The following is a 23953-nucleotide window of genomic DNA, read 5'->3' on the forward strand; positions in this document are numbered from 1 at the left end:
TTCTGCGCTCCAAATTACCAATTTGTGAATTTCCTAGATAGATTATATCTAGATTTGTGCAAGATTACTCTTCATAGGATATCTATAAAATTTTCTAAAGAATTTCCTTAGAATCATTCCAAGATGTGTTCAGAGATGCTTTCAAGGTTGCCCTGAATAACATTATGATTCTCTCAGGCATTTCCTTGATTGTTTTTTTACTTTGTCAAGTTTTGAAATTATCTGCCACTTAAGGAATTCAATTTTATTCACGCTACAATTATCTTTTAAATAATTCTCGCGAGGATTCCCTTAAACTAATTTCCATAATTCTGTTCAAAAATTACCGTTTGGAAATATAAACAGATCTACCCCCCTTGAATTTCAGTTTAGCATTCTCAAATCATTCTTGTGGGATTCCCAATAAGGTTTTATTTAAAATTTGTCAAAGATTATCCTTGTAATTGTTCTTTTGGAGTACTTTTTAATTGTTCTCATGTAGAACTTGAATTAGACTTGGATAATGCTTTAAACTCTAGATATTTGAAAAATATGATGTTACCTGGCGTATTTTACCACATTTACCTGCTTATAATAAACCGGGACAACTATGTTAGACAACAGAGAATTAAAATTCTTAAATCCAGTTGATAGGGGAAATGGATGTCATGTCGGCCTAAATGTTTCTAATTATGGCCCAGACTTAAATTCAGCAATAGACTAAATTTTCAATAACGACCAAAAATATCCATTAGTACCGTCCCAATGACGCGTTCATCTAGATAAAATTGATAAATAGCAGATTTTTAGCGATGGGCCCAATCTTAGATCCATAGGCCAACATTAAAGCCATTTCCCCTACCCTGTTATTATACAAACTCAATGGGTAAACAATCTATACGAATTAAGGACCGCACCCCAAACGTCAAAAGATATCACTCATCGGTTGGACACAATTCAACGAGTACAGCTACAAATGGCCATAGCATTGAGTGCAATCGCACAATCATCACCTCCTAGCAAACTCAACGCCAAAGATTAGTACGAATGGCAGCGTTGACAGCAACAATAACAACAACAATAACATCAGCAACGTGCTACCCTGATGACCACGATAGCATGTACCAGCTCACCAGCAGAGAACGCCATCTCGGCAGTAAAAATGACAATTCAACGACGACAGTGACGATGAGGATCACCGCATGGCAACAGCAACAGAGAAGCAACCCGACACCACATGGTAGCAAGAGTAGCAGTAGCCAGTACATAGGTTAATAATTCGACGTACGCATTTTTCAAAGAATGAAAGCTCTTTTGTATAATATGCATAATTTTTATTTATAGTCACTTGGGTCATTTGTGACATAAATTCAAATTTAAGTAATAAATCATTCCAGTTCAGACCTTCAGTCGAGTTAGTTTCCATTTAAATTCTAATTTTCTTGTTTTTTAACACCTTTTGAAGATCCGTGAACATAATTTACGTTTTTTCTAAATACGACTGAGATAGTTGAGCTATCAAACTTATGCTTGTGCAATTAAAGTTCATTCTTGATTCAAATAAAACATATTTTCTACAGCAATTTGGCCGCCTGCTACTAAAATAATCCTCACCGAAAATAATTTTCGGAAATTCAATTGAAAACACACATGATTTTGAACCATTTCCAAATAACAGTTTAACAGACTTTCGACTTTCACACTGATTTATCGTGGTTTTATAACGGCAATAAGCAATATTTTTAGTTTAAATACAGCATTCAATATTACAAAACATTCTCAGTTCATCTTTTCTTTTCTTGTTTTTGAAATATTCTTTAATCATCATTATTAATATACACATAAATTCACACTCAAGCCACCCGAAAATTTAAAGCAAGTATTTCATGATTTTACATCGTATATGTTCTAGGTAAAACACCATCAGTACATTTACTTACTTGTGTTCTTCTGAGCTGGCATTCAGTTTTATTAATTGACCAATTGCGCAGATAGAATTCAATATTGTTTTATGCTGAATCTTTCCCAAGTGCTATGTTGATATGTTGCTTCTTGTTGTTTACGGATCGACCCGATACCATGTGGCAATAGTCACACGCAATCGATTATGCTTATTGCAAATATGCTAAGCTATGCTAACAATCATTTCATTGATTGCGCCGTCAGCGTGCGTTGTTGATCGCCTTGCGATTGACCTAGTAAACATGTTTATTGCATTTGGGATTTCTTAGGAATATTTATTTGAGACCCGGTGGAAATGCTTGGAATACATTAATGTCATTTTGATTTACAAGTTTGTTTTTCGTTTATGTTGCGCATCGACACTTTTCACGGAAATGATTGCGTCTTAATCAAACTGTTTTTCAATTGGTTTGCGCATCCACCACACTTCGTAGCATTCCACAATGTCACGTAATCTATTACACAAAATTAATATAAACTAGAGGTCGAATCTCTTGGTGAACAAAATAAAATACCAAGAAATTCACTTCGAATCCACTTCTTTGCTAGCGAACGTAAAAGAATCACTGATCATCTTTGTATTGTAATGGCGAACGTTATAGTTTATTTTGCAGTGCTGTGATAAACATTGGATAAATTAAGTGTGAAATTGTACTTGTGCCGCGGTAGAATTGATCCTACGCGTGACCCGTAGTGATCATTTAGTGGATAAGTAGCAGAACGGTTGCTGCTGCAGCTGGTTCTTGTTCAATTTGTGTTTTTTTGCTTCGCCCGGCATGCTATTGGCACTCTTTAGTAAGCTGCGGCATTGTAAATTTCTGCTTTCATTCCTTTTTACTTGTGTCTCTGTAGTGTTGAATATAAAGTTTTTGTGTATAGGGTGAATAGATATGGCAGAGTGTGCAATATGTGATTTGGGGATCTTGCCCAACTAACAATTTTCACAATGTAACGCTTTCATTTATACAGCCTCAAACTGTATTCAAACGTTATACGGTATGAGGAAACCTTAGCTCAACCTCTATACAAGCAAATCTGGCGAACTTAGTCAGCTAATTATGGTTGTTGGGACGGTTGGACAAGCTCTTATTGCATATCCATTAACGCTTCTATACAGCTGTTATCCTGCTGTTTAGTTGTGTGTCAACTTGAAAGGCGCTTATTCAAAGAAGCCATCAAATGAGTAATATATTCACTTTATTAGCTTTGTTTTGCAGTAACAAGTTGAAAGTTGATTAGTATATTTATAAAAGAGACATTAGCGTTTTTTGGCTGTTTTTATTCAGTGCGACTGACAAATTGCATAATGGTTGTGAAAAAGTTGAGTAAACGCTCTCCAAAACTATTTTCCTAGCTTCTGCTTATAGCTGTATCTGCAGTTTCTTTTCAGCTACTTTACAGCACAACGCTGGAAAAGTTGGCTTATAAAGCTGAAAATGTTAGTTGGGTGGTAAGTGATTTGCCGGTTGTTTATGTGGGTAAATGTGCTCGTGTATTTAATTTCAAATGCACTACACTTACACCGACTAAGACAAAGCTTACACGGACAATGCAAATGTTCTGTTCAAGTATGATAATTGTCTATCAGATCAGAGTTGCGACGAGCAGAATGATCTGATCTCGCACGTCAAAATGATAAAGTTTGGATTTTTTTTTTCTCGAAAACGACGCAACATATTGAAAATCGGTTTTGAACACACATTAAATGGTACATTTATCAGTCGATGCTGTAAAAACGAGGTCCTGGTGCCCCGCACGGCTGCTCCCCGTGGACGATGTACCATAAAACGCTTTTTGCGGTGCCAACTGCGGTTTGTGATGTAATCATCTGAAATAAAAAAAAACCATGCCAAATCGTTAAGCATGTGTTAAACTAGTCCTTGATCGTTCGTTTTTTTTTATTTTTTTTTTTTTTGACAAAATGGCGGCCTTACAAAGTTGAAGTTCCGATTTTTGATTCTTAAAATTTGTCTTTGATCGGCTGTAAAAAATCGAAATTAAATGATAGACGAAATCCGAACGATCGTGGACTGCACAAAATAGTACTGAACAGAAATCAAAATGAATCGGACGAATCGAATGTATACATTTCGAGAAATTTTTGGCACCGGTTTTGAAAATATGATTCCGAAAATATGACGTAGCATTACGTCAGATTGTTGAGGAAACACGTCCCCTTTTAGTTTTATTATCTGGAACTCATATTGTAGAAACTGAAGGTTTTGATCAGTGATATTTTGGAGAACTGGCTCGAGACATTCCTTGATTCTAGTAAATTAAATATATTAGCTGGTGATTTTAATATTAATTGGCGTGACATCACTAATTCGGATCATTTGAAGCGTTTAGCTGAGTTTTTTAATTTAAAGCAAACGGTAAATGAATAAACGCGTAATTAAAGTTCTAAAGTTCTACTCTGCATGGAAAGTAGAACTTTAATTGACCACGTTTATTCCAATTTTGATTCCTTTCGTTCAGTTACGGATACTGATTTCAAAATAACCGATCATGAGACTTTAGTGATTAATGTAAAGGGTGATACGGTCAAAATTTGGTCAAGGGAAAACGCGTGTAAATCGGTGAAATCGTTTATTTAAAAAATCAAATTAAATTTTTTTTCAAGTTCAATTAGTATAAAATTCAGGAAAAATATTCAGTTAGGCTTCCGCTTTTCCAAATCCGAATTGCCGGGCCTTACGCTTGACCCCTGCCATCAGATTTTGTACAGCCACCTTGTCCACCTTCTTCGCCGCAGAAAGCCAGTTTGCCTTGAACTGCTGCTCGCCCTTAGCAGTTTTTTTGGTCTTCTTTAGGTTCCGCTTGACAATAGCCCAGTATTTCTCAATTGGGCGGAGCTCTGGCGTGTTGGAAGGGTTCTTGTCCTTGGGAACCACCTGCACGTTGTTGGCGGCGTACCACTCCATGGCCTTTTTACCGTAATGGCAAGATGCCAAATCCGGCCAAAACAGTACGGAACAACCGTGTTTCTTCAGGAAAGGCAGCAGACGTTTATTCAAACACTCTTTCACGTAAATTTCTTGGTTGACAGTCCCGGAAGCTATGAAAATGCTGCTTTTCAAGCCACAGGTACAGATGGCTTGCCAAACCAGATATTTCTTTGCGAACTTTGACAGTTTCATGTGCTTGAAAACATCTGCTACCTTTCCCCTTCCTTTTGCCGTATAAAACTCCTGTCCCGGAAGCTGCTTGTAGTCGGCTTTGACGTAGGTTTCGTCGTCCATTACCACGCAGTCAAACTTCGTCAGCATCATCGTGTACAGCCTCCGGGATCGCGCTTTGGCCATCGTATTTTGTTTATCATCGCGATTTGGAGTCACTACCTTCTTGTAAGTCGATAGTCCGGCTCGTTTTTTGGCTCGATGCACGGTTGTAGACGATACACCCAGCTTATTTGCGGCATCTCGGAGAGAGAGGTTAGGGTTTCGCTTGAAACTACCGGCAACTCTCTTTGTCGTCTCAGCGGCTTCCGGTTTTCGATTTCCCCCCGATCCAGACTTCCTGGCTGTCGACAAACGTTCCCCAAACACTTTAATTACATTTGTAACGGTTGATTTGGCAACTTTTAGCGATTTTGCCAACTTTGCGTGCGAGTAGCTCGGATTTTCGCGATGCGCGAGCAAAATTTTGATACGCTGCTCTTCTTGCTTGGACGGCATTTTGACAACTGAAGAGTGAATTCCAAAATCAAAATAGGAGCAACATTCTACACACACACACCTTCAAAATGAGGGGTGTTCAGGTTTTTTAAATGCAAAATTGAAAGAAATACGTCAAGTTGATTTTGACCAAATTTTGACCGTATCACCCTTTATTAGATAACAACGATGAATTAAATATTAAATTGATTTCTTAAGCCGTTATCACTGAAAAATATCGATAGGTTAAACATCGGAAGCAATTTGAGAGTTCTGTTTTTGAGGTGCTCCATGCAACCAATCCGGGACGATATGTCTTTGATAAAAGCTCTTACTTGAACTCTTTACTTAACTCTTTTATTTGTGGTCCTGAAAAGGCTTGGAAACCAGTTTAGAACAATGCTGCGGAATTCAAGAGCAAATGTTCATTACGTCGAATGTAACAAAGGTAAACAAAGTCGAGCTATCAGTGTCAATCGATGCTCCTGCTATTACACTATATACTGTACGAATATAGGATCACATCCCATTTTTAAATTTATTTACCAGTCGAATTGCTTTTTGACGTAATCACCTACCGATCAAAATAGTTTTCGATGTTACTTAAGTCACCCGATTTCTATGGAGATGCCGTTTGCCTTAAGTAACAGCACTGAGAAACCCGTGAAAAGTGTACTTTCGTCGTTTTGCTTTCTCATTATTAAAGTGAATAAATAGAACTGTTTGTTGCTAAGATGATTTCGGTGGACCTAAAATGATGAATGGGCTGCACGTAAGGAGACGTAATTGATAATTCTCCCGAATATCCTGGTAAATACACTTTGACTTGAGTAACAATAGGGGCCACCAAACGACGTATAATAACTTTTGACTCAAAAACCAGTATTTCTTAGCATGAAAGCTAGCGATTTGCCTTTGTATGATCAAAACCCGACTAAATATGTTAAACATTGCTATCACTATGAGATTATATGTGTTTAATTGGAAATAGGAATAACTTTTCGGTCATCAAAACAAAACTTTATTTTTCTCGGATCGGTGCGAATGTTACTTACGACATAATGAAAATTTGCTCTTGAATTATTTCCTCGATGTTCTTGGAGATGATAGTGGTGCTCATTTAATGCACCTGGATCTATTGGTAAACATTTTAGTGAAGAGTGATGGTATAATAGTCCTCAATTGATGTTCTTGGCGATTCAATACGTTACAAACAATGTACATCTATGTTTCAAAGGGATATAGTCAAATGTTCTACCTTGTGTTGAGAAACCCTTCTCCAGCATTGCAATCAGTAGATAAAGCAATGTTGTCTCTAGCCGTTTTAATCCTGTCTCGGTAGCATCGATTTCTTTCAGCATCAGTTTTCGGCTGCTTCTTCGGAGGTTTGTCCGCTTGCAGTTCGTTTGCGCGCAAATGCTGCGAGATGGCTTTATCAATAAACTCGCAAACCAGTTCTCAAATATCACTTACTTCGCATTACAATTGTTGAAATTTGAAGAGATTCGACTGCCCGTTAATTTTGGTATTTGAAAATTAAATCTGTCTTAGGGAAAACACATCAATCACAGAATCGGAGCATACCGGACGGTACCTACGTTTATGCTCTTTGATGCAAATTTTAAGCACCTCTTATCCAAAAAATTCGGGAAGAGTTTTATTGAATCAAAAAGGCAATCGATGATAATTTTAATTATCATAGCAACAGTTGCACACTAGTGCAATTTTCAATGGTGACCATTTGAAAATTGATAGTCTTAATTTTAGTTCGTAGAAACATTTCCTATCGATTTGCGTATTAAGAATTAAAATCCATTACCTCTGGATCAAAATCAGACCACTTTCATGCCGTGACCAACTTTGGGTTTTTAAATTGCACTCCCAATGTTGCCTTAAAATATATGGTATGTTATATTTAAACATATAACTGACATCCGATTGATGACCTTGACAGATATCCAGAACATACTCTTTAACAAATTTATGGTGGTCCTGACCGTTTTGTCGTGATGGTTGAGTAATGCTGAGCTATTAGGATTTTCAACACAGTTGAGGCTGGTGAGCTGTATGTTGTTTGGAACGAGGGTGACGCGGTTAGCATAGACGGCCCACATCTACTCACGAAGTGCTATTGATTCCGATCAGTAGCGGTGCGGCTTTTTCCTCCTTCTTCGGTGTATGGGCGCGCATGTGGGCTGCAGCTCACTGCTTGCGGGCAGCCTTTCGTCGTGTACTGAAGAACAATCTACAACGCCAAGCGCCGAAAGCACTGCTGCTGCTGATGACGACCGACGGGACACCTCCACACAGGTGATTGAATAAGCACCGTTCAGTGAGGCCGGTTGAAATTCGATTTTGAAATCTGTATTAGGGAAAGTGCTTTTTCAGGCAATCGGTGTTAATTTTGGTCGCCATTGTATCAGTTGGACATATGTATAATTTTCAATAGTGACCTATAGCAAGTAAAAAAAGTGTTCATTTTATCAGATTCTTAGAAAAAATTCAATCGATTGGCTCGGTTAGAATTAATATACATCCGCTATTGACAGAGTTATAAAGGGTCAAAACCTGACCACTTTGGGTTGATGCATATATTATGTCACTCTCTAAAGGGGAGGGGTGGGGGGGTCTAAGATTTTGTGACAAGCAATGCATTAGGTATAGGAAAAACGTCACGATATGGGGGGGGTTATATTTTGCTCGATTTAGCGTGACATAATTAATGCATGGGCCCTTTTCCTAGAGCGGAAGATTTTGGTTTTTTTTAAATTACACCTCCAATATGTTGCCGAAAGACGTAATCCTACGTCAAAAAATATTGAGCACAAACAGGAGAGATGGCAGTATTGCATGTAGCCTGTTATTGACTTTCCCGCACACGGGTGTAAACAAAATGTCATACAGCATGATCTGGTAGTGTGATGTTTTGTCTACGACATAATTATGCACGCCCATGTGTAACGTCACATTTGTTGTTGTATTGAAAATAAAAGAATAAAGAGATGGTAGATTTTGCTCACCATACCAGATGATATTTATGATGCATTGACTGTTTTGGCACGGCGACGCACGCTACCAACGAATTTTACCAATACTTTTAGATAATTGTGATTAAGTAATACAAGAAAAAGCAAAAGAAAATCGAGTGGTGGTTAGTTACCACTTAAGGGGTTACGCCTACCTGCAAGACCGAAAAAAAGCGAAAGTTTGGATTTTTTTTCTCGAAAACGACGCAACATATTGAAAATCGGTTTTCTGCCGTTTATTGAATACACATTAAATGGTACATTTATCAGTCGATGCTGAAAAAACGAGGTCCTGGTGCCCCGCACGGCTGCTCCCCGTAGACGATGTTCTAAAAAACGCTTTTTGCGGTGCCAACTGCAAGGTTGCAAATACTCATTTCAGCTTAAACAATGTTTTTCTAAATTATGAAATAATTAGATGCCATGATCAAATTTTGAATTGGTAGGATACAAGAAGAGGTTGCAAAGAATGTGTTTGACATATTAAACCTGTTTATTTCACTTCATGAGAGTCACAATCAGTTATTTTTCACAAACTCACTCACTCACTCAGCGATCAGAAAATCGCTGATTGTGACTCATAGAAAGCAAAATTTACAGGTTTTATGTTTCAAACGCATACTTTGTAACATCTTCTTGTAAGTTACAAGTTAAGCATGCCATCATACCATCTTTTGGTTTTATTATTCCGAAAAACATTATTTTAGCTGAAATTAGTATTTGCAACCTTGGCCAACTGCGGTTTGTGATGTAATCATCTGAAATAAAAAAAAAAACATGCCAAATCGTTAAGGTTCAATTAACTTTGATGCTTTTTGGAAAATTTCAAAAGCAGTTTTTTCCGACGCATTATTTCAGATTGCAAAAAGCTCGCACTATTCGATTCCTTTTGATATTTTACACAAAATGACGCGAGCTTTTTGCAATCTAAAATAATGCGTCGAAAAAAACTGCTTTTGAATTTTAAAAAATGCATCAAAGTAAATTGAACCTTAAGCATGTGTTAAACTAGTCCTTGATCGTTCGTTTTTTTTTTTTAATTTTGTTGACAAAATGGCGGCCTTGCAAAGGTGAAGCGCCGATTTTTGATCCTTAAAATTTGTCTTTGATCGGCTGTAAAAAATCGAAATTAAATGATAGACTAAATCCGAACGATCGTGGACTGCACAAAATAGTACTGAACAGAAATCAAAACGAATCGGACGAATCGAATGTATACATTTCGAGAAATTTTTGGCACCGATTTTGAAAATATGATTCCGAGATAATCGCGTTTAAAGTTTCAAGTTGGGTTTAGTCCACTATAAGTGAATATTTTTGTACGTCGCATAACTTTCACAATTTTCATCGGATCTACTTGATCTTTTGAGGAAATATTCTTGATTTTATATACTTTCGATTAGGACAATAAAAAAAATCGATTTTTTGAAAGTTTGCAGGTAGGCGTAACTCCTTAATGTATCTATTTTAAGACGGATTATATTACTAAAAAAAATAGTTGGACTTAACGTTAACTTTTTATATTATTTAAAAAGTAATGAACGAAGCTCCGAAGATCTATCCATCCCTGCCTCAAACAAGAGGACAACGATTATTGGTGCTGTCGGTGAATTGAAGCATATGTATGCTGATTATGCTCATATCAAACCGTTTCATACGTGTTTCGACGCAGTGCATCGTAAAGACGGCGGCACATACGAGTCAAGAAAATCAGTGCATCAATGAAAGTTTCCCGACAAAAAGTGCTGAGAGCGAGAATAGGAAGTCAAACGCTTCATTCATTTATCGGACACTGACAACCGTGTCAACCTTGTATATTTTAATATACTGTTAAGGTGCAGTTTATTTTGGTGCGATATCCAAAAACTCAAACCGTGTTTTTTAGACGCATCATTTCAGCTCTCGTCGTTTCATTCCTTTTGCTATTTTACACTAAATTACGCGAGATTTTTGCAATCTGCAACGATGCGTCAACAAAAACTGGGTTTGAATATTTCTAAGACACATCAAAGTAAATTGCACTCACACTCACATTATGCTAAATTGGAAATCAACAATCCATCTCATTAGTGATTGTTTCAGTTAGTCAGCAACCACAACTGCAAAGTCATGGTAGAAAATCGTTATTTAACTTCAGACACCTTGGAATACAATTATTTAAAAAAAAAATAGAAAATTTCCTCTATTTCGAGAAAAACACCTACCTACATGTACTAATGATGAAATTAACAAGCGAAATTTCTCTCCTTAAAAGCATTCAACATTGTTGGATCACTTCAGCCTCTGCCAACGAAACGAAATAGCAGCTTTTATCTTTGGCAATCCCGTCAGCACGGTTCATCCTGTCTCCGCACCCAACCGAATCCAACTGAGAGGCTTCAAAAGCAGTGCATTTCTCTTATAATTCCAACCCCCGATCCTAGGAGAATGTTTATAATCAACGGTGAGCGATGCGACAGGAAAATCTCGCTCCCTCTCTCGCTCTCACTCCGGATGCAGAATAACCGGCAATAAAATTCCACGTGGTTTGTTGCGCTTCAACTCCGACATCTTCCGTTCGGGGGAGAGTGCAAGCTTCCCCGTCCGACACACGACCGACCTTTCATCGGGTGAACTCACAGCATCCCTCGAGCATGCGCGCTACCCTTGACGAATGTGAGAATGAATGCACGTTAGAATGTGTCGGACCTGGGGGGTATGAGTTGTATTTTTTTATCGCACTCAGTAGAGATTGTTAACAAAAACTATGCAACCGGGTTTTGTGTTTGTTTTCATAGTGATTCTTCTCTAATTATGACGAGGAATAGATAGAATAACAATGGTAACAAAGCTCAGCACTTTCGCTTTCAACGCTTGGGGTTATTCGAATACGTGGACAAGCCGTTGAGATAAAGACACTCTTTTTTAACGAAGTGAACGTAAAAAATTAAATGTATGATGTCCGGTAAGTTTTTCATGATAATCAAAACATCGGTACCGTTTCTCATTTCTGGGTATATACTGTTTTCAGTGCTGTAGTCCAAAAATTTGAGCTAAGTGTTCGCACTAAATTTGACAAGTCTGCCTCCCATAGCATTACGCCTAATTGAAGTAAAGTTTATGATCATGAAAAAATGCAGCCTTTAGAATTACTGTACACTATATGAATCTCCATTCAGGTGGTGGCTGAACTTATTTTCTTGGATTTCTGCATTGTTTGGCTATATTTTTATTAGAATGTACCAAAATTGATCGTTAAACAGATTTCTAAGATCTTGCAGACTAATAGTTACGGCAAGTTGTCTGAGTAAGCCATTGATGCTTAAGTTTTTTGATACGCATATTTCCAACATAATCAACACATCATCAGAGCTATGAGAACCTAATGAGAACATGATCATGCGCTTAAATTTGCGAGACACATTTGGAAACATTTACATCGTGGGATATATTATTTATATCGATGATGATGATGACTGTTAGAGCGAGAAGACAAGAAGTATCGATGCCACAGTTTTGCATGTGCATCCCTAGAAAACTGTATATGAGAGAGAATCTCTCATGCCGGGCCGCTCTTGATCTCTATGTACATACAGCTGACGATCGATCGCTACCGATCGGGTCAGCTGTATGGCACATAGGGTACGTAGATAAAATATCAGTTATAATAAACCGTCGCGGAAGACACTTCGTTTGTTCCGTCCTTTACCGTAATAAATGTAATTTTGTGTTCACGTAATAAAGTGTATTTTCGTTGTTTTAAATCGTACATTTCTCGTGTGTCCGAAAGATTTCCCGCGACGGGCGCGAACATTTGGTCCTTCGAACCGGATTTGTGAATTTTCGGACACTTTGTGTGGTGTGTGGTGCTATATGCGAGGATAAGTCGCGAATCCTCAGCACGAACAGTTTGTACGGGCTGCTGTTAGTTGGAGCAGCAAATAGAACTATCAGTGCGCGAAAGCCGACGGCAATTTAATTGCACGAAATTGGCTCGGAAAATAGTGAAATTTCCCCCACTGGACCGTGATATTGAGTGAACAATACGTCACAGTGTGAAATGAGACTCTCGGCGCCATAGCAAAACGGCTGTCGAAACTCTTTGTGACCAATCCCAATTGTGTGCTTCACGGCGCCATCGCGATAGAGATCGCGATCACGTACAGAGGAAAGCTGCGGCCATTTGGAGGATCTCGACGCGCCAGGAACGAGACGTAAACAGCCAGGATCAACGGCGGACATACTGTTGCAGCATTATTTGGGAAGTAGTGCATGTTGTACGGTGGCTTGTTGCATGTGGCTACCCGTGGCAATTAATTAATAAATTGGTTGATAGTGCATGAGAGTCCTTTTTTCTTTGGTACATAGCCCTGTGGTGTCCGCTAGTTTGTTTTGGTCTCGAAGTCTGCTGGATTTGTCGGCTTGTTTGTCCTCTCTGGTCGATTTCCCCTCGCTGCTGTCGTTTGAGAATTCAATCTGTCTCTTGAGGTCGCGAATTTGTGGAACGTCGAGTCGATCGGGAGTGTTTTGGTGAAAGGGCTGTGCAGTGTAAAATATACTGATTAATTACTGGAGAATTTCGCGACGAAATATGATCCTGCTAGAGACGAGTGTCAAGTCAGCGTACGACTGGAAACGCTAGCATCAGTCAGCAAGGAGTTCTACGAGGTTCGGGAACGAATTGAGCTGTTGATGGACGATGTTGATGATGCTGATGCGGACGAGGAAACGCAGGAGAAGGAAAATCTGCTAGCTTTGAGTAGTTTCGAGGAGCGATATTACTCCGTGAAGGCCAGTTTGTTGTCAAAGCAGACCCCACTATCATCTACATCGATGTCTGTCGGAAATGGTCAACTTGGTGACCGATCCGAAGCATCATTCTCGAAGGTGAAACTTCCAGAAATTCGCCTTCCTTCGTTCGGTGGGAGGATTAAGGAGTGGGTTACGTTCCGGGATAGCTTCTGCAGCCTGATCCACGAAAACAAGCACCTAACCGATATGGACAGGTTCAGCTATCTGAAGTCAGCCCTGTCAGGAGAGGCCCTGCAAGAGATCGAGTCGGTGGAGCTTTCGGCAGTGAATTACAGCGTAGCGTGGAAGGCGCTTGAGTCCCGCTACGAGAACAAGAAGCTGATTGTGAAGGCACATCCGGATTCCCTTTTTGCCGTGGAAGGCTTGAAGCGAGAAAGCTACGACGGACTGAGCAATCTCATCAGCGCTTTCGAGAAGAACGTGCAAATGCTAAAGAAGATCGGCGAAGAAACTGCTGCATGGAGTACGATTCTCGCATACATGGTGTATTCCCGGCTGGATACTGCCACTCTACGGCAGTGGGAAACACACCACAATTCAAAGGGTGTACCGACGTACGAAAACCTTGATAAGTTTCCTTCGAAATCATTGTGCAGTGCTGCAATCCGTCGCCCCAACGAAGCCGAGCCAGTCTGATCAACGATCGTCGAAGTCATCCGTGTGTCACACTACCGTGAGATCTTCAAGCAAGTGCCCATTCTGCAGTGGATCGTGGCATTCTGCATTCGTCTGCAGCAAATTCCAACGTCTTCAAATTCCCGAGCGCAGTGAAGCTGCGTTCAAAGCAAGGTTGTGCCTGAATTGTTTGAGTCCTGGTCACATCGCACGAAACTGCGAGAAGGGTGTCTGTCGTCACTGCCAACAGAAGCACCACTCCCTGCTGCATGGTGCATCAGCTAGATCCTCCGTTCCACAGTCGCAGTCAAATCCTCCGACACAAACCAGACGGCAGCCACAATCCAAGCCAACAAACTCGAACCAACATACACACAACGCTAGTACCAATACATCCACCACATTGCAAGGACAAAGCACTCAATCAACAGCCACTCCACCACTAGCCACAAACACAGCCACACCCTCCACAAGTCAAACACACATTGCACTCCCAATCACACCTACACAGAACATCATGTTATCAACCGCTCTAGTCAAAGTTAAGGACCGTCACGGCAATTCCATGCTGGCACGAGCGCTGCTGGACTCGTGTTCGCAGCATTGCCTGATGACGAAAGAGTTCTCAAGCAAACTTCAGTTTTACAAATCGCCGTCATATCTGTCTGTCCAAGGGATCGGCTCATCTACGAGCACTTCAACAAAACTCGTCAGTGCTGTAGTAAGGCCGAGGTTAGATCGCATTTCATCGTTCGTGCAAGAGATGCAGTTCCACGTCCTTCCACGGTTGACTGTGTCGCTACCGACTGCAACCTGCGATATCAGCGGCTGGACGCTTCCGGAATCGTCATCTTTAGCTGATCCACGCTTCTATGAACCTGGTCCTGTTGACGTCATTATCGGGGCGGAATACTACATGGACCTCCTGAGGAGCGAACAGCAAAAGGCGACTGAAGACGGACCCACACTGCAGAATACAAATTTCGGCTGGATAGTTTCCGGAAAGGTTCCCGAGCATTCACCCAGTAGATGTCAATCTCTGACACTCGTGTGTTCTACCACCGAGCTCCAAGATCAACTCGCAAAGTTCTGGGACCTAGAGACATGCCGAAACCTTAGTACGCATTCTTTAGAGGAGTCAGCGTGTGAAGAACATTTCGCCCGGACAACGATCAGAGACGAGACCGGCAGATTTATTGTCACGATGCCGAAGAAGGAAGCCGTAATTAACCGGTTAGGTCATTCGGAGACCACAGCGATAAAACGGTTGATGGGCATGGAACGCCGTTTCGCTGCAAATCCAGAGCTGAAGACGATGTACGACGAATTCATTCGTGAATATCTTGCACTTGGACACATGAAGGACGTCACCGAGGAGGTCGGAGAGGTAGGAGTAAAAAGATATTTTCTACCACATCATGCTGTTCTTAAGCCAGACAGCACGACTACGAAGCTGCGCGTAGTTTTCGACGCTTCCTGTCAAACGTCTACCAAATATAGGCCAAGGTCGTGGCCAGCCGAACAGTAGCAGCAAATTTGGGTCAGCGAAAGTATATAGCACAGTAGCAGCAGCAGAGAAGATCGATTGTTTTGTGTTTATTTGTATGTAGTTGTTAGATGTTAATGTTAGTTAGTGTTAGAGTAGGATAGTTAATTGAAATCAAATATTTCAAGGCGGCCGGCATATGTTAGAGCGAGAAGACAAGAAGTATCGATGTCACAGTTTTTCATGTGCATCCCTAGAAAACTGTATATGAGAGAGAATCTCTCATGCCGGGCCGCTCTTGATCTCTATGTACATACAGCTGACGATCGATCGCTACCGATCGGGTCAGCTGTATGGCACATAGGGTACGTAGATAAAATATCAGTTATAATAAACCGTCGCGGAAGACACTTCGTTTGTTCCGTCCTTTACCGTAATAAATGTAATTTTGTGTTCGCGTAATAAAGTGTATTTTCGTTGTGTAAAACCGTACATTTCTCGTGTGTCCGAAAGATTTCCCGCGACGGGCGCGAACAATGACGATATGGGACTTCCATTCAATGTAGCAATACAACTGTCGGTAGACTGTGGGTTATCCTCGCTGTTTGACTTGATCAAGTTTAATAACCTCTAATTGTACTCAAACTGCCATTGCATGAAAGGCCAAAAACGGTTTGAGTGGATCCGTGAGCAACATCGTCCACGTGCATCCAAGGGATAAGTAAGAATCTTTTTCCGAAAACAGGATCATACAACCGGTCAAAAAAAGCCATCTATCAGGAGAATGTCTCAATGAGTGGGGAGAAAAGCCCGCCATCTTTTCACAAAATGTTAAAGACAGGGAGTTGGCATTTCCACTCTTCCCATCCATTTCACTTCAATCGGGGGCCCTGATGGACAATCGACCGGTGTTAAAAAGATCACTCTCGCCTTTCCTTCCTCACACAGCAGCGTAATACCAAGACAAGAAGGTCCCGAAGAAACGTGCTCAACTTTTTGGCTCAGCTTTGGTACTCTCTTCGGTTCCAAGTTAATCGATGCACCCCTCGAAACATAGGAAAATCCACGAACCCCTCTTTTTATCTGTCAAACTTTCATAGCGAATCAAAACAAACATAGTGTAGTACTAGAATTTCGACTAGAATGGGGTACGTTAATCGTTTGCTTGAGACCAATAGGCTAGTCAAGTAGTGAGGCAATTTCAAATCGTTAGCTTCCACCGGTTAATACCACAGACAGACATACAAATTAGTACCGTTGTACCAACAATCAATACGAAACTAACGATTTTAAATTGGCTCACTACTTGACTAGCCTATTGGTCCCAAGCAAACGATTAAAGTACCCCATTCTAGTCGAAATTCTACTACTACACAATGTTTGTTTTGATTCGCTATGAAAGTTTGACAGATAAAATGAGGGGTTAGAGGGTTTTCTTATGTTTCGAGGGGTGAATCGATTAGCTTGGAACCGAAGAGAGTACCAGAGCTGGGCCAAAATGTTGAGCACGTTCTTTCGGGACCTTCTAGTCTTAGAGTGACCTCTATGGTTGTACTCCTTTAATTTAACACTTCAAAACAATTTGTAGTACTAGCTTAAATCAGTACAACATGGTTCAACGGTAGTACAACAGTGAACTTTGTTTGTCTGTACAAGGTATAAACAACCAAAAACCACGATACACACACTAGCTGCTCTAACTAGAGGGATCTCGGCAGAGAAAAAATGGACTGCGTACTCTTTCCACTACCAATCACTAGCAAAACAACGGCTTCAGTTCACCAGTATAGTCTGTAAGATGTAGCGTCAGCTCATCTCCAGTCGAATCAACTCGCGACCAACGCTGAAATCAGAACCGAAAACTCCAGTGACCGAAAACAAATGAGGGATATATTATTTATATCGAAGAGAAAAATAAAAAATATGTGCTTAAGTCATACGATGGACTCCGGAGAATCTCAAAAGTGATTCTGGAGATGAATCTCAATTGTGGTTCTGGACGATCTTAAGAAAAATGTTGGATAATTTACGAACAATAAATCCTAGAGGGATTGCGGAAAATCATTATCCACTACCAACCAACCAAATCTAAGAAGATGTTCGTTGAATCACCAGAATTAGTCTGGAAAAGAAAGCAGGGATTCTAAAGAATCTCCAAAAGGATAACCAGGAACCTCAAAAGCGATTCTGTAGAAAACCAAATGCGATTCTAGAGTATTCCCAGTGGCATTATAGATCAGACATCAGACTCCAAATAACTCCAAAGAAGGTTCCAAATAATCTGAATCGAAATACCATAGAATCCTAAAAGGTGGTAATTAAGAGCATAGCATTTAATTCCGACGAATTCAACGAAGAACTGATTAGATAAATCTTATTTTTCTTTTTTTTTTATTATAGTCACTTTAACACTCTTGGGTCATTCGTGACTTGTCCGGGGGTGAGATTTGAACTCGTGACTTTGGCGTGAGAGGTATGGATGTTAACCACTACGCCGGGGTCGCCCCCGCATAAATCTTATTAGGAATTTTGGAGAATCCATAGAGAAATTTTGGAGAATCTCAACAAATCAATTAAAAAAGTACTCTGACGAAGTATTCCAGTGAATTCCAAGAGTTTTTCTGGAGAACTAAATAGAAAATTTTGAAAATAATAGCAAATAGGAGAAAATCATTCACACATAGGGTCCCTAATAAGAGCGTAGAGGCTATAAGTACTTGTACTGAATAGAATTCAGAACACATCTCGTTTATTAATCAATTTCGTTGGCCTTAAATAGGTGGCCCTATGTTGCGCTAAATTGTGCATTTGCACGGGTTCTAATGGGGAAACTTCTGGAGCGACCCGAGGTCAGCGTGACAAAATAATCAATATTTCGTGTATAGAACTTTGTACTGAGCGATCGATTGAACTGCAGTGCACTTGCCGTGGCGTGGTGCCTCGATACACCGTATCGGTCACGTAAGCATAAAATTATATGCGCACAGTATTTAATTTCACAAAGAATAGGCACATCTTTTATTTCGTGCATCTATAAAATTCATTTCGATTTCTTTTGGCTAAAAAGCATTACGCAATCTTATGAATCTTATGAGCTCAAGGGATCATTACCAGGATTATTAAAAATGCGAATCTATAAAATTCATTCATTCATGAAAATAATGTTGACAAAAATATTGACGAATGACAGTTCCCTTAAAATGTATATACTTCCCTGAACTTCTCTGGGCTTCCTTAAAGTTCCCTAAACTTTCCGAATAAGCATGGATCTTCTCTGAAGACCATGATTTTCATGCTGTAATTTAAACTTTATCAATTTCCCAGTAGTTCTCCAAACTTCATCAAAATTGTTATAGTTTCCTTGAAGCTAATAGAACTGCTCTGCCATTTTCCTAAAGCTTTTGATATTTACTTACTTATGTATCCGGCACACCCCTAGTGATGCATAGGGCCACCGTGAGAGATTTCCATCCTGGGTGGCTGCTCACTTTTCCCTTAACATGGGCCCACTTCAGATTCCTAAAGACTACCTTTATTTCCTTGTTGAGGCTCCGCCGCCATGGGCCCCTGGGTCTACATCTGCGGCGATGTCCTGCTGGGTTCCAATCTAGCGCTTGCTTGCAGCTTTTGTTTCCGCCCTTTCGTAGTGTGTGGCTGACCCACCTCCTCTTACGTTCTTTAATTTCTGTTGATATCGGTTGTTGCATTTTCTCCGGTAGCTCAAAAAGTGTGAATCTACCCGAAAGCAATTTCCAGCAGTTAACACAAAAATAACACCACAACAAATCAGAACATCATTCTTTAACAAGTATATTTTCCCCAACATACCTTAATGAAAACCAGGCTCCTAATCTTTCACCCTTTCTAACATAATGACTCATGACATTGTGAAATTTAGTAAATGGAATGTGCTCACCGCCGTTTGATGCTTGCTAATCGCGTTCTTGGGGAGTTTCCGGATCACACCAACCTGTTGCGACAGTCCATCCTGGTGATTGCGCCGACATTCCATCGATGCTCGAGCGCTCCTGTGCGGCCGATGCCATCTTGGCGAAGAGGATGAAGGTTCTCTACGATTTCAATTTCGACTCGCAGCCGGCTTCAGTTTCGCTTTCCGACTGGTGGATCTCGTTCCGAAAAGTGTACTGCTAACCTCCTCTCAACACTGTGGCTTCGTTCGTCGATCTATAGAATCCTTCCAAGTGCCCTTTCGTCGGGAGTGATAGGCTTCGAAACAAACGCAGGTCATTCCAGCACAATGATGACAATCGGTTACACAATAAGACGCGAATCCGTTCCGTACTGAGAACGAATCAGCTCCATACGAAGACGAAATCAGGTGCAGGTGCGACAAGTTTTAGTCATTTGAGTTTTCTTGCTAGGGTTACGCAATAACCTTTAACTGCAACGCAGGCACCGGCTGTAATTAAATAAATTTCATTAATTTCACATTGTAGAACATTAACTACTTTTTAACTCCATTAATTACAGTTGACATTTCGTAATTAAAGTTTTTTTAAATCTTTACTTGAAAGATTTTTAGCCATAGGCTAGTTCATCTCTAAGTAGTTAAAGTTCATTGATTACATTTTCAATACTTTTAATTACATTAATTACGGATTGATAATTTCAATTACCGTCAGTACTACTTCAAAACGCATTAATTACTTTAAGTACTTTTGATTGAATTTTAAATTCAACGCACCGGTTCTTTGTATTGTGTGCCCCTAGTTTTCTTGTTAACATTGGCGAACTTACCCTTAACGGGGTCTTGTTGTTTTTCTGCTGATCGCGTGGAAGGAGCTTCGTCCGTTAGGCGGATGCTTTCTGCATGTGCCTTGTCGGGATCGAACAGCTGAGTCCGCAATCAGGCTCTGTGGTAAAAACGAGCTTTATTGTTTTGTTTGTTCGGACACACTTAACCAACTTACCCTAAGCGGGGCCTGGTTGCTGTTTGGCGGATGCTCTGCGTGGAACTTGTGTCCGATCGGCAGAATTTTTCATCACCATGACATATGGACGCATCAGCAAGGCATTAATCAGTTCAAACAGAGCGTTTGTATTGAAAACTTACGCTTTCACCTTTCGGGAACGACGGATGGCCTTTGGGTAGCGAGCCCAAATCAAAATTTCACTTATCTCCTTCAATACGAGCATTTTGTGCTCTCCCACAGACCACGACCGTCATTTGCCGGAGCTCCTTGAAGATGTCGGGTCCGTGCAACAGTTATCGCGTCTGTTGTCGCCACTTAAGAAAGTTTAATTCGATTACGGCCGGGGTTACCACTCGATGTACACTTGTCCGTACGGCTGACGGCTACCCGCTATGATATTCCGTCGTACGTCGACCACTCACCGATGTCTTTCACGGATTCCATACAAGGGATCGATTTCCCGCGATCACACAACAACCGCACTTGGCCGCCGCAATTAGAAAAAGAATGAACGGATGCAAAATTCAACGCACTGCCTCGTCGAACCGCGTTTTCTTTTGTGTGCTGATTTTTTTTCTACTCTTCTTTTCGCTAGTACCAAAGCGGAAGTCGCCCGTCTCTTGTCAAGCACGAACGGTGAGCAAAACAATTCCTAGGCTCTGAACCATTTGGTGGATTATTTTAACTTTTGGTTAAAATTTGACAGATGGAAAGTTATCAATGAACCCTGCTATCCGAGCATGGTTATTTCTGACAGACAAGAAGTTAAATTTAGACAACGGTGGGTCGAAAACCGGTCGATCGACAACACAGGGAATTTTCGAACATAGAAAATAACTTTCGAAATGTCACTTTTAACCAGAGATCGAAATTTTCGCCTACTTGAGAAGAGAAACGTCATTTTTCACCTGCTAGGAGAAATAGATGAGAATGTGAGAACCGAGAGAATATTATACGCTCACAGCAGTTTTCGCGAGAAAAGCAACAGCGATTTATTTTTTTCGGAGAGCATAAGCGGCAGATAAATCGTTTCTTTTTCAGTGAATTCTTGATGCCGATAATGATTTTTCACTTCTTTCATACACCTGAAAATTCACTTTCCGCACGCCAACGACGATCCGAAATTAAGAACCAAAACAAAAGTTAGGGAACATCCATAAGTTACGTAGAATGTGAGGAGTAATGGAGAGGGGGTTTCAACATTTGTAACGGATCATGCATAAGGTATAGAAAAAACGCCACGAAGGGGGAGGGGAAGGTCTAAAATTGGTAAGAAAATTGCATCGTCATTTATGGATGACCCTTATGATATGACAGAAGGTATAAAATGGAAATAAAAAAAAATCTGCTGGACTGGTTGAAACGAACGAAATGCAAACAGGTGAGGCTATGTGAAATCGGTGTCCCTTTTCTTCTGCCGCTGTTTAAATGGATAACACAGGATGACGGCACACTCCGTCAACCATTTAATCAGCGGAAGAACAAACGAGACGGCGAATTTCCAAGCCTCAACTGTTAACATCACATTGGATTGGAACCGAACAATTTGGGGTGGTATTTTTTTCGCTCTTGATAGTTTTCAGAGCCAAATGGGTGATGAAAAAGTATTTTCGTTGGTTTTTGAAGAGAGATATTTTCGGATTATGTATGAGAGAGGATAATGAATTATCGGTGAAAAAGGAGAGATGAAAATGTGAACGGTTCACAACTCACCGAAAAGTAGCTTGAGTGAGGAAATGCTTATCGTGCAGCTGAGTGAAAATTTCTATCTCTGCTTTTAACCACGAGTTAATTTTAACTCGGCAAATGGTTCACAGCCCTAGTAAGCATTTGTTTTCAAACCATGGAGGATTTGTTTTAAATTTAGATTGCTATATTGAACTAATATCTTTTAGCCCACGTATAAAACGCAACACGGTTTCTGATGACATCGACAATGGAGCTTAGCATTCGAGATCCAGTTGTGAGGCCACCAGGCATAAAGTAGGGCGAAACAGCTTTTGTAAACAATGATTTCTCGAAAGACATGACTCCCTCTGGCAAATCAACATTACCATCGAATAGGGGAAGACTTCCCCTACCCAATGGATATGTTGGTTTCTGTAGGCGTGCTTTGAGTTGCTAGAAATCAACGAGAGAAGTCATTGTTTACAAAAGTTGTTACGCCCTAATTCTAGCTCTATCTAGAATTGGTTGATGAAAACCTTCAGCTTTTGACTGCTCTCCGCCGATAAACACTACTACTACTATGGGGGCGACCCCGGCTTAGTGGTTAACATCCATACCTCTCACGCCAAAGTCGCGAGTTCAAATCTTACCCCCGGACAAGTCACGAATGACCCAAGAGTGTTAAAGTGACTATAATAATAAAAAAAAAGATAAACACCGTTTTTACGTTTGAATTGAAAATTCAAATTTTGGTATGTTGACTTATCTGAGATCTCCATACATTTCGTGAACTCGCGAAGCAGTTTCTTGATTAATACACCTATGTCGCTCTTGGTCCCGCCATATAACGATATCTATCTGCCAAGGTATTGGACGACTTTCTCCACTGCTTGCATCCCTACCGTACAGTTGGACGGGTTGTCTATTTTGACATCCAACGATTTGGTCTTGTTGACGTTGATGGTGAGACCCGCTTCAGAGGAGCGTTCAACTAGGTCGTTGAGCTTACTGTGCATATCAGAGCGCCGTTGTGCTAATAGCGCAACATCTTCAGCCAAATCGAAATCGTTGAGGTGCTCCTTAGTGATGGGCTGCCAACGCAGGCCACAGTTTGGTACATGGTCAATTGCAACCGGTCATGATCGATTACGATGAGGAACAGTACCGGTGATAGTATATGTACATCCTTGCTCCATACCTGTGACCGTATAGGGTCAAAAAAATCTCCGTTATGCATGTGAAAGCCTCATACTGCGCTTCGATGAGGTTAACGATTTTATCCGAAACTCCTTCGCGTCTCTGGGTGCCCCACAGATTTTCGTGATTGAGTCGGTCGAAAACTTTTTCGTAGTCAATGAATACCAAATAGAAAGACTCTTGGAATTTCACGATGATGCGGAGCGTGATAATGTGGTCCACACAAGATCTTCCGCCAAGGAGTCCTGTCTGCTGCCGCCGGAGAGTCGCGTCGATCTTATCCCGTATCCAATTCAGGATAACTTTGCACAGAAATTTGAGAACAACACTCAGTAACATGATGCCTCGTCAGTTGCCACACACAGTCAGATCCCCCTTCTTGGGGCTCTTGGTGCTGCCCTGAATTTAATAGAAATATCCAAAGAATCGCTTATTGAAAAAAAGACTCCAGAAATCTGGTTTATTTTTCTGCCCTACCCTCTAACTTGAAAGTACCCATTAATGTGAAAAAGACCAATTTTAAAGAAAAGTGGCTTAACACATTAAATGAGAAATTTTTTACCTATTAATGAGAATCTGTTATTGAGTAATGCGAAGCGGTGTCAGAGGTGTAGTGGTAGGCGTGATTACCTCTCACCC

At 40.5% G+C, this 23953-nt stretch overlaps 1 protein-coding gene across 1 annotated transcript; it reads left to right on the forward strand.

Moving 5' to 3' along the window:
* Positions 1-1167: 1167 nt before the first annotated feature.
* LOC135699240 (uncharacterized) lies at positions 1168-14050 on the forward strand. The gene is made up of 2 exons (XM_065219442.1): positions 1168-1241; positions 13207-14050. Exons 1-2 carry the CDS (start codon positions 1168-1170, stop codon positions 14048-14050), a joined length of 918 nt encoding a protein of 305 aa, XP_065075514.1.
* Positions 14051-23953: the final 9903 nt, after the last annotated feature.

Source organism: Ochlerotatus camptorhynchus, unplaced genomic scaffold (assembly GCF_037179485.1).
Source record: "Ochlerotatus camptorhynchus isolate MF236.1 unplaced genomic scaffold, CSIRO-AGI_Acam_v1.1 ptg000105l, whole genome shotgun sequence".
Taxonomy (NCBI): domain Eukaryota; kingdom Metazoa; phylum Arthropoda; class Insecta; order Diptera; family Culicidae; genus Ochlerotatus; species Ochlerotatus camptorhynchus.